Source organism: Microcaecilia unicolor, chromosome 13 (assembly GCF_901765095.1).
Source record: "Microcaecilia unicolor chromosome 13, aMicUni1.1, whole genome shotgun sequence".
Taxonomy (NCBI): Eukaryota; Metazoa; Chordata; class Amphibia; order Gymnophiona; family Siphonopidae; genus Microcaecilia; species Microcaecilia unicolor.
The window spans coordinates 24,729,548-24,746,541 of NC_044043.1; the positions used below are offsets into that span (position 1 = coordinate 24,729,548).

At 46.3% G+C, this 16,994-nt stretch overlaps 1 protein-coding gene across 3 annotated transcripts in view; it reads left to right on the forward strand.

Moving 5' to 3' along the window:
• MTMR4 (myotubularin related protein 4) overlaps positions 1-16,994 on the forward strand; it is a 314,547-nt gene that overhangs the window by 24,607 nt on the left and 272,946 nt on the right. For 2 of the 3 annotated variants that reach the window (XM_030222077.1, XM_030222079.1), the window contains exon 3: positions 14,985-15,074. In XM_030222077.1, the coding sequence (XP_030077937.1) occupies positions 14,985-15,074 (90 nt within the window). Of the gene's footprint in view, positions 1-9,966; positions 10,102-14,984; positions 15,075-16,994 lie in introns of those variants that run through there. The other variant, XM_030222076.1, reaches the window with a different exon arrangement.

Here is a 16,994-nt window from a genome sequence, read left to right on the forward strand (position 1 = left end):
TTACTTCAGCTCGTAGGGTCAGTGAGCTTCAGGCTCTAGTGGTTCATGCTCCTTATCTTAAATTTCATCATAACAGAGTAGTCCTCCGCTCGCACCCTAAGTTCCTGCCGAAGGTGGTGTCAGAGTTCCATCTGAACCAGTCGATTGTCTTGCCAACATTCTTTCCCCGTCCTCATTCCCGCCCTGGCGAAAGCAAGCTGCACACTTTGGACTGCAAAAGAGCATTGGCCTTTTACGTGGAGCGGACAAGCCCCCACAGATGATCCGCCCAGTTCTTTATTTCTTTTAATCCCAACAAGAGGGCAGTTGCTGTCGGGAAACGCACCATATCTAATTGGCTAGCAGATTGCATTTCCTTCACTTATGCCCAAGCTGGGCTGACTTTAGATGGCCATGTCACAGCTCTTAATGTTAGAGCCATGGCTGCGTCAGTGGCTCATCTGAGGTCAGCCACTATTGAAGAGATCTGCAAGGCTGTGATGTGGTCATCAGTCCACACATTCACATCTCACTACTGCCTTCAGCAGGACAGTCGACGCGACAGTCGGTTTGGGCAGTCGGAGCTGCAGAATCTGTTTGGGGTTTAGAATCCAACTCCGGGGGTCACGTGATGCCTGCTTCCTAGGAAGACGCAGACCTGTGCAGCTCCCCCTGACACCAGCCGAAATCTGCTGAAATATCAAAGATCCCGAAATTCTTGAAGTCGGAAAGGCAGTGCGGGGGCGAGAAGAACATCACCGGCTACTGTGGGGCTGAATTCGGGAAGGCGGAACGTCTGAGTTATGCCCACAAGGGTGCAACGAAAATCTAAAACACCGCGAACTCAGGCCCTGAACAAAATGGCGGCGCTACAGCGTGATCAAAATCCAGATCCAAGCGTGCCTCCGAGCCCGACGCTCATGCAGACAACGGAGTGGGTCCAGGAAATCACCCGCTCGGTATCGGCGGCATTAGCTGATCGCCTGAATAAATTACAATCAGCTGTAGAGGAAATACATGAGAAATTCGATGCGCACTCCCACAGGCTGCAGGAGATGGAACAGCGGATCTCGACGGGCGAAGAGGAGGCGAGGGCCACGGCGACTTTGGTCGCCGCACTGCAGAAGGAGACGGGAGAACTGCGAGAGAGAATTGAAGATCAAGAAAACCGGAACCGCAGGAACAATCTGCGGGTGATCGGGCTGCCGGAGACGGTGACAGGCAATGAATTGTACCGGTTTTTTGACTCCTGGCTACCCCATGCGCTGGGCCTGGAAGAATCGCAGAGTACTTTTTGCTGTGATAGAGCCCATCGGGTGGGAGCGAAGGGAGATGTCAACGCCAAGCCACGTACAGCTATAGCCCATTATACTAACTGGCTCTCCAAGGAAAAGCTGATGAAAGCATTCCGGGCACGTGGGAGTGTGGATTATGAAAATCACCGCATACTTTTGTTCAATGATTACTCCGCCAGGATTGCAGCGCAGAGGAGGGCAATGGCCCCCACATGCTCCGAGCTCCATAAGAAGGGAGTGCGCTTCGCGCTCCTGTATCCCGCGAAACTGCGAATATGGCATGAAGGGAAGACATTACTCATGCAGGAGACTGGGGAGGCCCAAGCGTTTCTGCGCACGTTAAATGCCAATGCGCAAGAGGGCTGAATCAGCTGGAACTGTGGGAGCTGGAACGAAATCTGTTCGCAGTGGCGGTAGACCGGTGATACCTTTGCAGCTTTATAGTTCAAGGAGATCCCTGCAATAGTTAATGGCGAGCCTGCTGCCTTTGAGGTTTGGACTGGGAACATTGCTAAGAGTCTATTGGGAGAGAGGGCAGCGGGAGTTGAATTGGTTGTTATCTAGTTGAGAAAGTTTATTAATGATTTCAGTGCTTCTGGGACTTGGGCCAGCTACCATTAAGTGGAAGGGAAGGGATCCGATCATTTAGGGCCAAATGAGCTGGGAAGGGGGAGGGGCTAAGGGTGGTTCTGGGAAGGTGAAGGATGGGGAAAGTGAAGGGGATTACAGAGGGGAAGGGGAAGGGAGGAGAGATGACAGTGTGGGGACAGGGGAGGGAGAATAAGGGGGGGAGGGAAAGGAAGGGGGATGTGTGTGTGTGTGTTTGGTGTATGGAAGTGTGGGGGAAAGGGGTGGGGTGGGGAGTAAAAGGAACACGAAAGCGAATTGAAACCCAGATGGGGATTCAGAGGGGAGGAGAAGAGAGAGGAATGCGGAATAGATCTGGAAGGCCTTTTGAGGGGCAACAAGAGGGATTTCGCTGGTCCAGCTGGGAGACCAGTGAACGGGATGCTGGCAAAACCATAATGAGCACTCTTATTGGGGGTGAAGATGGCTAACCTAAAAGTAGTTACTCTTAATGTTGATGGACTTCACTCCCCGGTTAAGAGAACCAAAGTGCTTTCCTGGTTGAAAAAAGAGAAGGCTGATATAGCTTTCATTCAGGAGACACACTTAACCGCGATAGAACACCAAAAACTTAAGAGGGATTGGGTGGGAGAGGTAGAATATGCTTCTTATAACTCTAGGCAAAGGGGGGTGGCTATTTTAATCCATAAGCAACTGCCTTTCACCATGCATAAGGTGATCTCAGATACGGAAGGAAGATATGTACTTGCACTGGGAGACCTTTGGGGTCAGAGTATTCTATTGTGTAACGTTTATGGACCCAACATCTACTCCCACAAGTTTTTTTCAGAACTGGTAGCTAAAGTAGTACCATTCCCGGACTGTCACATAGTAATGGGGGGGAGATTTTAACTGTTTGGCCGACCAGACAGTGGATTGTAAACCAAGGAAGTTAAGGGGAGGTAATTGGGGGAGTAGGGGGGTTAATTTCTTACTATCCCAGCTAGGATTGGTGGATATCTGGAGGCTTTTGCACCCACATGACAGGGAATTTACCTTTTATTCTCACCCCCACAACACCTACTCTCGGATTGATTATCTGCTCACTACACCATCCTTGCTTTCTAGGTCCTCTCACGTTCACATAGTGGACTGCACCCTTAGTGATCACTCAGCTGTCACCATGACGATATCTTTTGCAGGAGGCCAGGGAGAGAGAGTGTGGAAACTTCATCCCCTTCTGTACCATGACAAGGAGTTCCGAGAATATTTACGGAACAAGTGGATAGATTACCAGACGTATAATCACACAGCGGACGTAGATGCGAGTACATACTGGGAGGCATCGAAGGCAGTGATGAGAGGTTACATAATAGCTTACACAGCGGGGAAAAAGAAGGAGAGAGAGGCAGACCTGATGAGACTGTCTAATGAGTACCATACTTTGAGGAGAACACATCTGACCACTATGTTAAAGCAGGACAGTGCACGCATATTAGAGGTTAGACATCAGATAGATGAAATCTTGAATCAGAGAGCGCAACGAGATATATACTTTCAGCGCTTTAGATTATTCAAGTGGGGAAACAAAGCTGGGAAACTACTGGCAGCATTGGTTAGGCCATATCGTAAGCGGTAACTTATTACCACTATTAGGGATACGGCAGGTAGGGAATGCACCACAGAAAAAAACATCACACAGCAATTTGTTAATTTTTATAGTTCTTTATACGGGGTAAGAGAGTTTGATCAAGAGGCATGTGAGGTCTTTTTTCAAGATGTTCACCTTCCTACCCTGGCACCTGACCAGTTAAGTACTCTTAACAGCCCTATAGTGGAGCAGGAGATTAAACAAGCCATCAAATCTCTAAAGCTGACTAAGGCGCCAGGACCAGATGGCTACGGCCCAGAGTACTATAAAATTCTGGCGGACCTGGTGGCGGCCCCCTTGGGAGATTGGTTCAATGGGATGGGGAATAATGGGTTAACTATACAGAACAATATGGCCCATATAGTGTTAATTCCAAAACCCGGTAAGGACTCAACCCAGGTGGGTTCTTATCGTCCCATCTCATTGTTAAACCAGGATATTAAAATCCTGGCCGCTATCATGGCCCGGCGGATGAATGGGGTGGTTTCTTGCTTAGTTCATGAAGACCAAGTGGGATTTGTCCCGGGGAGGCATGCCTCCATGAACATTGAGAGCTCTTTTGGCCATACAGGAATGCAGGGGTAGAGGGGGGCTGGAAGTCATCGCGGGCCTCGATATGGAGAAAGCGTTTGACAGCATTTCGTGGCAATATCTGTTTTGGATCCTAAATCGCTATGGCATAACAGGGACCTATATCTCTTGGATTAAAACGCTTTATACCCTCCCAGTGGCCAGATTGTTAATTAACGGTAAACTCACAGAGAGCTTTCCCTTACAAAGGGGAACCCGTCAAGGATGCCCCCTGTCACCGCTCCTTTTTTTATTGGCCATAGAACCGTTAGCTATAAAAATTAGGGGACATAGGGCTATAAGGGGGATAAGGGTGGGTACACAGGACTTCCGGGTGAATCTGTTTGCAGATGACATCCTAGTATACTTGGCCAATGGGCCTAGAGATCTCCCCCGGGTGTTAGAAATAGTAGGGGATTATGGGGAATTATCAGGTCTGCGGGTCAACTGTTTAAAATCAGAAGTACTTCCATTGTCAGGATGTTCTGTGGACCCAGGCCTGTCGGGGATGCCAATAACGCTTGCCCGAGGGGCCATGAGATATTTGGGAATTTTCCTCAGTGTAAATACCTTGATATTCTACAAAAAAAATATAGCGGATACACTGGATAACATCAGAAAGCTATGTGATAGATGGAAACATTTGCCGCTTTCTCTGATGGGCAGAATAGCCTTAGTTAAAATGGTCTTATTGCCAAAGATCCTATACCCACTACAAGCGGCCCCCTTATGGGTGTTGAGGAGGGATGAGCGCCTCTATCGGTCTATTATACGCGCCTTTATCTGGCTGGGGAAGGGAGCAAGGATCGGACATCAAAAGCTCTCTTTGAGTAGGGCCATGGGAGGTCTGGCATTGCCTGAATTACGTTTGTACAATGTGGCTGCACTTATGCGACTTATTTTTGAGGGATTGACGGGTAGCTACCGGTTTTTGCCGGGTGGAGGATTAGAGGACTGGAGTGCCCCGTGGTCTTTCACAAATTTACTGCATATGAGGCCTAGTAACATATATGACACTGCAGGGAGATTGACCTTTCTGCAGCCTCTGCGCAGGGCATGGGCTTGGTGGAGAGGGCAACAAAATAGAGCGTCGGAGGCTTCCCCTTTCTTAGGCATGGTGGGCAATGCAGACTTTCCGGCAGGTCTGGGATATTCTATCTTTGATAAATGGAGAGAGAAGGGATGTGTGATGTTAGTCCACCTTATGGAGCAGGGACAGGAGCAAATAGACTCTCTTGACCAGCTGAAGGCAAGGTGGGATATCCCTAATAATCATTTATTGCAATACCTGCAAGTAAGGCATTATTACTCTTCTTTGCAACAGGCACACAGGGACAAATGGTTGTGGGGACCTATGGACAAGATTTTACTGCGCACACCGTACAAGATGAATAGCCTAACCACATGGTACAAAGTCCTGCAAATGCATAGACCCCTGGGGGGGATGGAAAGATTAATGGATCAGTGGAATAGAGAGTTGAACAGGAGTTATACTATTAAGGAGTTTGATAAACTCTTTTCTAATATATATGACATGGTTAAGGTAGCGGATCTCCAAGAAACCCAATACAAAATATTGCATAGAGCATACATTACAAAGGCCAAGGGGGCAGCTATAGGACTGTGGGAAGAGGGACAATGCATCAAATGCCAGAAAGGGCGGGGGACTTTTTTTCACTCCTTTTTGGAGTGTCCTTCCCTTTCCCTGTGGAACCGAGCATTTCAGTTGATTACTGAAGTCACAAATAGGCAGATAGAGTGGGACTATGCCACCTTATTATTGGGAGACCAAGATCTTTTGATTGCCCAGGGACTTACTAAGCCGTGCAGAAGATTCATATACACCTCTCTTTTACTGATTAAAAAGACCATCTTACAATATTGGATCCAATCGGAGAGGCCTCCGGTAGAAGTGTGGTACAATAAAATGAGATTGGTTGGTGAGAATGAGTGCCGAATTTATTCTGATTCCGCAAAACTTGCTAACAGGCAATATCGTGATCTGTGGACAGCATGCTTAAAAGTGTTACCTTTACAGGGTAATGAGGGAAGGGTAAGTGGGGTGTGCATGAGATGCGGTTGATGAGTTAAGGAGTGGGTTAGCGTGCGCATGATGTATAAGTGTAAAGGGGGGGAATAAAATGGAAAATGCAGTATGCAGCATACGCCATGTTGGCGATTTATGGACAAATTCTTTTGATAGCTAACATTTCTTTGTGATGTTGTATAACTAGAATTGGAAGTTGTGGAATTTGTATAAACACTGTTGCACTGTGTTAATAAAAATAATAACAAAAAAAAAAAAAAAGAATCCAACTCCAACCCTCCTAGGCCCTTTTTTATTCTGTTCCAGGCTGCACTCTCAGTTACATGTAGTGGCGTACCAAGGTGGGGGCGGCCCGCCCCGATTGCACGTCGCTGGGCAGTGCTGTGGCGCGCGCCTGCTCCTCCGAGTTTGCTAAACTTCGCTTGTTCGCTGCAGCTCCCTCCCGGAACAGGAACCTGTTCCGGGGCAGAGGGAGCTGCAGAGAACGAACGAAGTTTAGCGAACTCGGAGGAGCAGGCACGTGCCGCGGCACCCCCCCCCCCCCCCCAGCGGCGTGCACCCGGGGGGGGAGGTGTCATCTAGCGGGGGGGGGGGGGGGGGGTGCATCGGTGTTCCGCCCCGGGTGCCATCCAGGCCAGGAACGCCACTGGTTAGATGTTTCTTGTTTCAGGTCAATCCTTGTTATGCCCTCGCCGTTGCAAGGTCCAATTGACCACTGTTTATTGTGTTGAGTGAGCCTGGGGGCTAGGGATACCTCATACGTGAGAATATCAGCCTGCTTGTCCTCGGAGAAAGCAAAGTTTCTTACCTGAAGCAAGTATTCTCCGAGGACAGCAGGCTGGATATTCTCACAAACCCTCCCACCTCCCCTTTGGAGTTGTTTTCTTTTCATCTATTGGATTCAACTGAGGAGCGTGACTGTGCGGCGGGCGGGAAATCGTGCGCGCACATGCGCAGTGCGAGCGCCACGTGCGGTGTAACGCTCCATAAGAGACTTCTGGCGATTTTTCGCTAAAAATACTCCGGGGCCGACGTGACGTCACCCACACGTGAGAATATCCAGCCTCCTGTCCTCGGAGAGTACCTGCTTCAGGTAAGAAACTTCGCTTTACTGCCCACTAATACATTAGTCACTAACTGGTGAATTTCCACTTTCACTCCATATGGCTTAAAATGCAGCAAACAATGGGGAACTATGAGCCAGCAGTGCTCGATAAAGATGGGAGATATATCCCCTTCCACTGCCTCCTCACATCACCTGTTCTACGTAAGTTTCCCCCAATCGCACGTCTCTGGTTTCTGTTTATAACGTAATCTGCTCAGAAGTAAAATTTGGTGTGAGTGCAATAGAAATCCTTGGTAATGTAATGAAATCTGTTGTTCACGAGAGAACAAAATTTCTGCAAGTAATTTCACACAGTAATACGAAACAGGCGGAAAACAGAGGAGGCTGTTGCCACCAAGGAACTCAGGAGGAACTGCTTCACGAATACTAGAGACAGATCTCAACGAATGGCTGTTAGAAATGCTGCATACAGTAAAATAGCGCAACAGAGTCACTGCTACCCCTGTGCACACTCGGAGGGAGTCAACACTACCACCTCAGAGTTAGAAGGTGCCAAGTCAGAGTTAGCAGCCTCCTGTACTAAGCAGCACAGGAGGCCGCTAACTCTCCCCAACAAGGAAAGTTGTGTTTGTGTAGCGGAAAGGAAACTTTCGCTGCACTGTTGCAGAGGACCGCACGGTTGAGTAGCAATAAAGCAACCAGTACTGTGTAGTTGGAAAGCTGAACACAGAAGAGAAGAAAAAGTTGGCTACGCAGGCCTTAAATGTCTTGGGCCATATCAAAGCGCAAGAGAGCAGGAGGGTGTAGAGGAGTCTGATCAGCTGAATATTTGGGAGAAGTACAGGAACTCAAGGGCACCAGTGAGCCATTGCCAGATGTCAAAGGGGACTGTGTGAGTAAGGCAGTATTTGTGGGGGCCCTGCTTCGTGCATTTTGCTGCCACTTTGCAGATGACCATTCCCAGAGGTATTATTTATTTATTTATTGCATTTGTATCCCACATTTTCCCACCTATTTGCAGGCTCAATGTGGCTTACATAATGTTGCTAACAATGTCATTACAAGATATCAGATACAGTTAGTATTGTGCAGAGATTAAGTAGGGAAGAGAGAAGAAGGGAGCGAGTGATCGGGAGTTATGTAGGTGGATTTTCATAATTGAGTGGGTTGGTGAGGTTGTTGGTTATCGGTTCTCATTGTAGGCTTTGTTGAAAAAGTATGTCTTCAGAGCTTTGCGAAAGATATTTATGTCGTTGATTGTTTTCAGGTCTGTAGGTAGTGCGTTCCATAACTGCGTGCTCATGTAAGAGAAGGAGGAGGCATGCATCAGCTTGTATTTTAGTCCTTTACAGCTGGGGAAGTGCAGGTTGAGAAATTTGCGGGATGATCTTGTGGTAGGAGCGAATGGGCATCGCTCCTGCCTCGTACAGGATTGGGGGGGTGGGGGAACGAACCGTGAGCTCACGGGGTGGATAGGGAACCCACTAGACTACCAATGGAATTTGTGTGTGGGAGGAAGGTGGGAGGAAGGTCATGGGGCGGGGTGGTGCCGCTAGGGATATGTTTGAGGGGGGGTGGGAACAGGGTTTTGGAGTAGGATGTAAGAGGCTGATGCATTCCATGGAATGCGTGTTTTTTTAATGTTAACTTTCCAATACCTGTGGCAATTGTTTCTCAGGCACCGACAGGAAAGTTGACATTTTAGCTCTGAGCCGCAGATTCCTGCTGTGATTTTTAACACAGCAGTAATTTGCATGCTTATTAGTTTGAGTGTACTGTGGCACTTTTTTTGGTGCTAATTTTGCAGTTGAGTGGAGACATCAGCCCCCAATCTAGTAAGGACGTCTGATCCCAAGGGGTTTATTTTGTGTACATTTTTAGGAGAGTCTGGCAAGAGTGGAGATGCTGTGAGTACCAGTGGCTCTTTGTTAAAAGGGGAGCATAACTCAGATTAAGCACAGTAGTCCAGTACTGCAAAGGGGGCAAGTGTGTGGGCAAAACTTATAGAATACTGCTAACATTTATGCACTCGCATTTACTGTCGAGATGGTTTAAGTAGCATGTGAGCGTGTATTTACACTAGGATTTGGTGCTCAAAATTGCCATTATTAGTGCTCAGATTTTTGGTGCTTAACCTTTAGCACCTCTTATAGAACTGACTCCTTAGTGTCCTAAAGTCTTAAATTGTGAGGATTTATTTGTTGTGGAGGAAAGACTGTGTTTCAAGCATTAGTGGCCAGTACTACTACTACTACTACTGTTTAGCATTTCTATAGCGCTACAAGGCGTACGCAGCGCTGCACAAACATAGAAGAAAGACAGTCCCTGCTCAAAGAGCTTACAATCTAATAGACAAAAAATAAATAAAGTAAGCAAATCAAATCAATTAATGTGAACGGGAAGGAAGAGAGGAGGGTAGGTGGAGGCGAGTGGTTACAAGTGGTTATGAGTCAAAAGCAATGTTAAAGAGGTGGGCTTTCAGTCTAGATTTAAAGGTGGCCAAGGATGGGGCAAGACGTACCACAAAGGTTACCAGCAGCCTGACCAGTGAGAATCCTCATGCAAATTGAACCACATGTGGCAATATTTATTGAGATTTCTTTGTTTATTTACAAGTAGGATAAACTGTTTACCTTTTCCAGACCAAAGGTGGGGAGATGTGTTTGTGTGGGGAAGAGGACAGAGGGCCCTGCCTGCCTGCCTGCCTGCCAGATAGCAGAGGGTTATTCTGTTTGCAATGTAGGAGGAGCTTCAGCCCCTCCCCCTGCCCTTTCTCTGTTCTGTGCTGCCAGGGAAGCCATGGCGCGGATGCTGCGGGGAGGATGAGACAGGAGAGCAATGCTTCTCCTCTTCCTGGATGCAGAGCAGGCTGCATCTCGCCATGACTTTGCCTGTGCGGGTCTCCTGCTCTGTGCTCAGTTGCTTTGTAAGTGCTCTTGCTCATTTCTTTTCCCCAAGGTTATGGGCTTCATCAGCTGGGATGAAGGGCAGGGGGGTGTGGGAGATGTGATTCAGCGGAATCTGAGTGGAGAGTTTTTCTTCAAGGGTAGGGATGGCAGAGGAGAAGATTAGGAGAAGCCCTGCTTTAAGAGATTTCTTGCTGGCGGTTTCTGCTTCTTTTCCCTGTGCCTGTTAGGGAAGCGTGCATGCAGCCTTCATCTTGCATATACCTCTCCAGTTGACAGTGGGCCTAAAGACTAAAATCCTCCCTTGAGGCTAATTTTTCTTGCTTGTTTGGGGAGAGACGGGGAAAGAATTAAACTCCTGCCTTCTTTCCTTCTCTGTCAGTGTCTTTTCTTGTGCTGGTTTCTCTACAGTGGATGCATTACTGCTTTGTACTCAACAGCAGATTAAAGCTGGGTGGGGCAGGTTTAGGCAGTGGGAAAGCCTTGTATGGGGGAGGGGCAGAGGCAGTTGCTAGTGGTGGAATTAGGTGGGAGGAGCTGCTGGGCTGAGACAGAAGGTGGAAACTCTGATGATGACGGAATAGATGCTGGTGTCTGTTCCAGGTGGTGGTTTTGCACAAGCTGGGTTTTATAATGGGATGCTGTATTTCTTAAGAAGCTAAAGGGGAGGCATTGTGTGAATCAGGGGAGGCTCCAAGACTCCTCCTCTGCTTTTTGTGTGAGAGCTTCTAGGCAGGAAGCACCTGCCTGTTGTCAATCTCTTCCACTTAATACTCTTAGTATTATAAAAATGTTGTGTTGTAAAATACCTGTTGGGCTGAGAATAGATATTACTGATGGAGCCCCCGCAACATAGGGCAAATTTCATTGGAGGACTAAAGTCTGGCCTTTAGTGTACATCACTGTGGACACGTCATAAAATCCTTTGATGTGCTGGGCAGGGAATAGTCTCTGAGCTGATCCAGCTTTGGCTTTGAACTGAAATTGCTGCACACAGGAAATTTAAGAAGCCCTTGGGTTATGTCCAGTGGCGTAGTCAGACCCAGAATTTTGGATGGGCCTTCCACAGCATAGCACTCCACAGACTCCCTCCTCAGAGATATATAAAAAAATTATAGATTTTTTTTCACATACCCTACATCAATGTCTCTTCTTCCACAGCATCCCAGCATCTGCCCTCCTGTCGCTGAACCCTGTCCCTCCCTGCTGTACCTTGCAGGCGTCCCCGGCACCTGCACTGCAGGCAGCAATAATTGAATCACTGCAGGTGCTGGGGACGCCTGCAAGTTACAGCAGGGAGGGACAGGGTTCAGCGACGGGCAGGCAGATGCCGGGTTGCCACAGAGGATGATGAGAGATATTGATATGGGGTGCTGCCGCTGGGTGGGCCTGTGCCCACCCAGGCCCACCCATACCTGCGCCACTGCTTATGTCTGTAGATTAAAACAATTTAATGGCTGAGGTAAACGTACAAGTTGGAGACTTTCAAACGTGGTGCTAAATGAAAATAATCCTACTGAGGAAAGGAACCTGTATCTATACATTTCTCAATTTTTTTTTTTTAATGTTTCAATTTGTTTAAGTTTTAAACATTTTAACAAGAATACACTTGTTATTGAAATACAGCCATAGTACAGTTTATACAGAAATAATGACATTCCTTAAAGAAAACATCTTAGAGAAGTAAAACCTACTTCAAAAATAATCTAAATTCTTAACTAACATGATAATTATTGCTTCCTTAGACCTCGTTATTGGAGGAGACGAAAAGAGTTAGGGGAACGTATAACAATAGTTCACAAAAATAATAAGGTGGCGTAATATTCCCGTGTAATATTACAACGGTTTAGAATCAAGAAAAGATTTAAGGGCATCAGGTGAAAAAAATGTATATTTAACCTGACCCAGTCTCACAAGGCACTTGCACGGATAGGCCAGGAAAAACATCCCTCCTATCTCAACAGTTCTTGATTTCAATGCCAAGAAGGCTTTCCTTCTCTGCTGAGTCGATTTTGTAACATCCGGAAAAATCTGTACTTTAATACCCCCAAAACAGGTTTTTAAATTCTTAAAGTACTGTTTCATTATGTTGTTTAAATCCTGTTCAAATATTAAAGACACTATCAATGTAGACCTTTCTGTTGTCTCGTCCAATGTTTGTTCAAGTATAGCTGAAATATTTCCAGGATCTATATTCATAAGTTGAGCTTCTTGACTTTTCCCAATCTCTCCTTTAGGAATAGGAATGTAGTATATTTTATTGACAGGTGGCATAGCTTCCAGAGGCATTTTCAACACCTCATTCAGATAACTTTTGAATAAATCAAGGGGAGTAATCCCTAGGAGTTTGGGAAAGTTCAATAAACGTAAATTTAACCTTCTATTAAAGTTTTCAACTTGTTCCATTCGTCTCCGAAGTTCAACATTATCTTTCACCACTTTTATTTTAAATTCTTGAACAGAATCTACATTCTTTTGAATAAGTCATTTTTCTAGCTATTTCTTCTTTTATCAGGTCTACCTTTGCATTTAACTCACCAAATCTCTTATTAAAGTTACTGACTTCTCCCGATGTTTGTTGTAAAGTCATATCCATCCTGTTCAGCTTTACCCAAATCATTTCGAGATTTACCTCCTGCGTTCTCTTTGAGGTCCCTGCCTCTGCTCCCAGCGTCTTCTGTGGAACTTCCCGACCCTCACCGTGGATCTCACCCGAAACACTTCCGGTAGGGCGTTGATCCACATCGGTACTCATCAACGACGCTGGGCAAGGAGGTTTACTAGTCGATGGTGGAGAAAGAGATACATCCTCTCCCAGCAGGTCCTCCACTTCCCCAAGGAGCCCCGCTATGGGATCCACATCTCTGCTTGTTTGGGAAATCGGCGCGAAAAAACGCTCAAGTCCCGTCTGAGTAGATGAAGGAGTCGAGGTAGGTGGGGGAACTATCCTCGTCAACCCCTTCCTTTTAGTATGGGGCATTTTGTCGGCAAACAATTTCCCTCTCAGGTCGGTTCTCGGAGCGACTTTTCGCGCTGCCTGTTACGCCGCCATCTTAGATCGTCTCCTTTTCTCCCACATTTCTCAATTTTTGTTATGCTTTTTAATGACTTCACTTTCAATCCTCAACATACCCTGGGCCTATTTCCATATAAGCTTCTTCACCCTCCTGTGTATTGGTTTAAAAGTGGTCTGGTGCCTATCTTCAGGGGCCTATTTGCCAACTTCCATGATCATAGCAAGTTGCTATAAACATCAACACATTTGAGCCTCTGAATATTTAGTGGACACTTATCATGGGTTTGGAGTTTGGCTTTATATAGCCTTGGTCCTCAGGCATTAATATGTGTGAGCTGATGTTGCTTTCCTTCTGCACAGGCATGTGGCAGCATTGTGAACAATAGCACCAGTAATCAGCATAGAACTTTGTGGCAGGAACTGAGTTCGATTCCCACTTCAGGCACAGGCAGCTCCTTGTGACTCTGGGCAAGTCACTTAACCATCCATTGCCCCAGGTACAAATAAGTACCTGTATATAATATGTAAGCCACATTGAGCCAGCCATGAGTGGGAAAACGCGGGGTACAAATGTAACAAAAATAAAATAGATACTATTGGAGATTCTACATGGAATGTTGCTACTATTGGAGATTCTACATGGAATGTTGCTTGTATTGGAGATTCTACATGGAATGTTGCTATTCCACTAGCAACATTCCATGTAGAAGGTTGCGCAGGCTTCTGTTTCTGTGAGTCTGACGTCCTGTACGTACGTGCAGGACGTCAGACTCACAGAAGCAGAAGCCTGCGCGGCCACATTGGTGATCTGCAAGGACCGACTTCTACATGGAATGTTGCTACTATTGGAGATTCTACATGGAATGTTGCTATTCCACTAGCAACATTCCATGTAGAAGGCTGCGCAGGCTTCTGTTTCTGTGAGTCTGACGTCCTGTACGTACGTGCAGGACGTCAGACTCACAGAAGCAGAAGCCTGCGCGGCCACATTGGTGATCTGCAAGGACCGACTTCTACATGGAATGTTGCTTCTATTGGAGATTCTACATGGAATGTTGCTTCTATTGGAGATTCTACATGGAATGTTGCTATTCCACTAGCAACATTCCATGTAGAAGGCTGCGCAGGCTTCTGTTTCTGTGAGTCTGACGTCCTGTACGTACGTGCAGGACGTCAGACTCACAGAAGCAGAAGCCTGCGCGGCCACATTGGTGATCTGCAAGGGCTGACTTCTACATGGAATGTTGCTAGTGGAATAGCAACATTCCATGTAGAATCTCAAATAGTAGCAACAGTGGAGGAGTGGCCTAGTGGTTAGGGTGGTGGACTTTGGTCCTGGGGAACTGAGTTGAATTCCCACCTCAGGCACAGGCAGCTCCTTGTGACTCAGGGCAAGTCACTTAACCCTCCATTGCCCCATGTAAGCCGCATTGAGCCTGCCATGAGTGGGAAAGCGCGGGGTACAAATGTAACAAAAAAAAAATTATATTAGTGTGAGTATCTTGCCACAGTGATACTGTACTGCTGTAAGCAAGCAATGCCTCCTATAATTGGTTGTTTAAGTATGTGCTGTGAAAATCACCACTGTATGACCGGAAACCTAATGCTGTAATACTGTTAAGATGATTTGGGTAGCTGTGATAGCAGAGTTGTCTGTTCCTCTACTAAAGTTCATGTATAACATCTCCTGTGTCCTTGTCCAGTTCACACACCTCCTGTATGGTGTAGGTACAGTGGATGACATATGACATGGAAGTTGTTATTGCATATTGCGTTTGGGGCATAAGGTGTGTGGAAGCAATGTCGCTAAGGATTTTTCTAGAGCAGTAGGGAGTTGTGTCTTTTTGTTGTTGTTGCTGGCCTCTGAGAGTTTTGGTTTTGACCTAGGGCGAAGAGGGACCTCCAAGTTTGGAGTACATCCAGGCCAAAGATCTGTTCCCGCAGAAGGAGCTGGTGAAGGAGGAGGAAAACCTGCAGGTAGGTTTTTGAGTTATAATAGGTTTTCTTCTGTAATGCCTCTGTATGTGGTATACGTTTTCTTGATCTCAGACTGTAGATTATTCAAAATACTGCAGTAAAACTTGACCATGTCACATAAATTTGACCATGTGACTCCTTTGTTATTTTAAATCTGTTTTTAGTAAACGTGAGGCGAGCAAATGTAAATCAACGGAACAATGGAAACGTCCACCACATACATAGCAATAAAATTATTAAAATAAGAGTACGATTTTTATTTTCTCCGTCTCCAACCCCTTCCCCTCCTACTCTTACATTTCAACAATTTTTATTTACAATGTAACTTGAGCACTGTAAATCACAGAAATAATGGCATAGCAAATAAAATAAGTTAAAGTACATGAATATCAGAACCACATCATGCCATCACTTGAACAGTTTAGTGTATAAAGGACCCCCCCCCCCCCAATTCCTTCATATATCCACCCCCTCCTAACCCCCCCACCTCATATCCCCACTAAACCAACAACCATAGTCCCTTTACAATAAAGAAAGTGCAATGTGGTCAAGAAGAGAAGAAAATGGAAAATGCAATAAAAATGCAAAGTAGTAGAAAATCCCAGAGTCCTAAAACCCTCACTCCCCCCCCCCCCCCCCTCCACCGACCATCTTCAAAAGCTCCAGAAACTGAAGAGGACTAGTACTCTTATAGCAGCTTCCATGATTCAAAGTAAACAAATCCCTGATCCAATCTTTACCCCCCCCCCCCCCCCCAACACAGTCAAACAACTATAACTCATGTTAAACCAATTCAATTCCAGGCCTAATCTACAACTGTCTTAAAGGCCCACCGAGAACATTAACAATAGACCTTGGTATTCTCTGAGAAAGAGAACATAGGTATGGGTCCCACTTGATTTCTTTTTTTCTTGATTGCCTATTTCTGCAAGGCTTTAGTTCAAAATTGCCTTACTGACTTTTAAAACCATTCAGATAGCCTGCTTGTCTTCGGAGAAAGGGAATTTTCTGACTCATTCTCGCAAGTGGGTTAACGATCCGCGTCAGACCAGGAACTGGCATTATGTATAGCAAAGAAAAAAGTTTTCCTAGAGCCTTCTGGCATGTGTGCAGTGCCGCACTACGCATGCGTGAAGTGCCTTCCTGCCCACCTTCAGTTGTTTTTCACCTGCGTTTTAAGTTTCCTTTATTTTTTTTCTTGCGGGTCGTATTTAGGCATAGCTGCCAACTAACTTTTCAGCTTTCCAACTACTGGTTGCTTTAGTGCTACTCAACCGTGCGGTCCTCTACAACAATGCAGTGAAAGTTTCCTTTCCGCTACATAAACACAATTTTCCTTGTTGGGGAGAGTTAGCGGCCTCCTGTGCTGCTTAGTACAGGAGGCTGCTAACTCTGACTTGGCACCTTCTAACTCTGAGGTGGTAGTGTTGACTCCCTCCGAGTGTGCACAGGGGTAGCAGTGACTCTGTTGCGCTATTTTACTGTATGCAGCATTTCTAACAGCCATTCGTTGAGATCTGTCTCTAGTATTCGTGAAGCAGTTCCTCCTGAGTTCCTTGGTGGGAACAGCCTCCTGTTTTCCGCCTGTTTCGTATTACTGTGTGAAATTACTTGCAGAAATTTTGTGGTCTCGTGAACAACGGCGGATTTCATTACATTGCCAAGGATTTCTATTGCGCTCACACCAAATTTTACTTCTGAGCGGATTACGTTATAAACAGAAACCAGGGACCTGCGATTGGGGGAAACTTACGTAGAACAGGTGATGCGAGGAGGCAGTGGAAGGGTATATATCTCCCATCTTTATCGAGCACTGCTGGCTCATAGCTCCCCATTGTTTGCTGCATTTTAAGCCATATGGAGTGAAAGTGGAAATTCACCGGTTAGTGACTAATGTATTTGTGGGCAGTAAATTGGCTT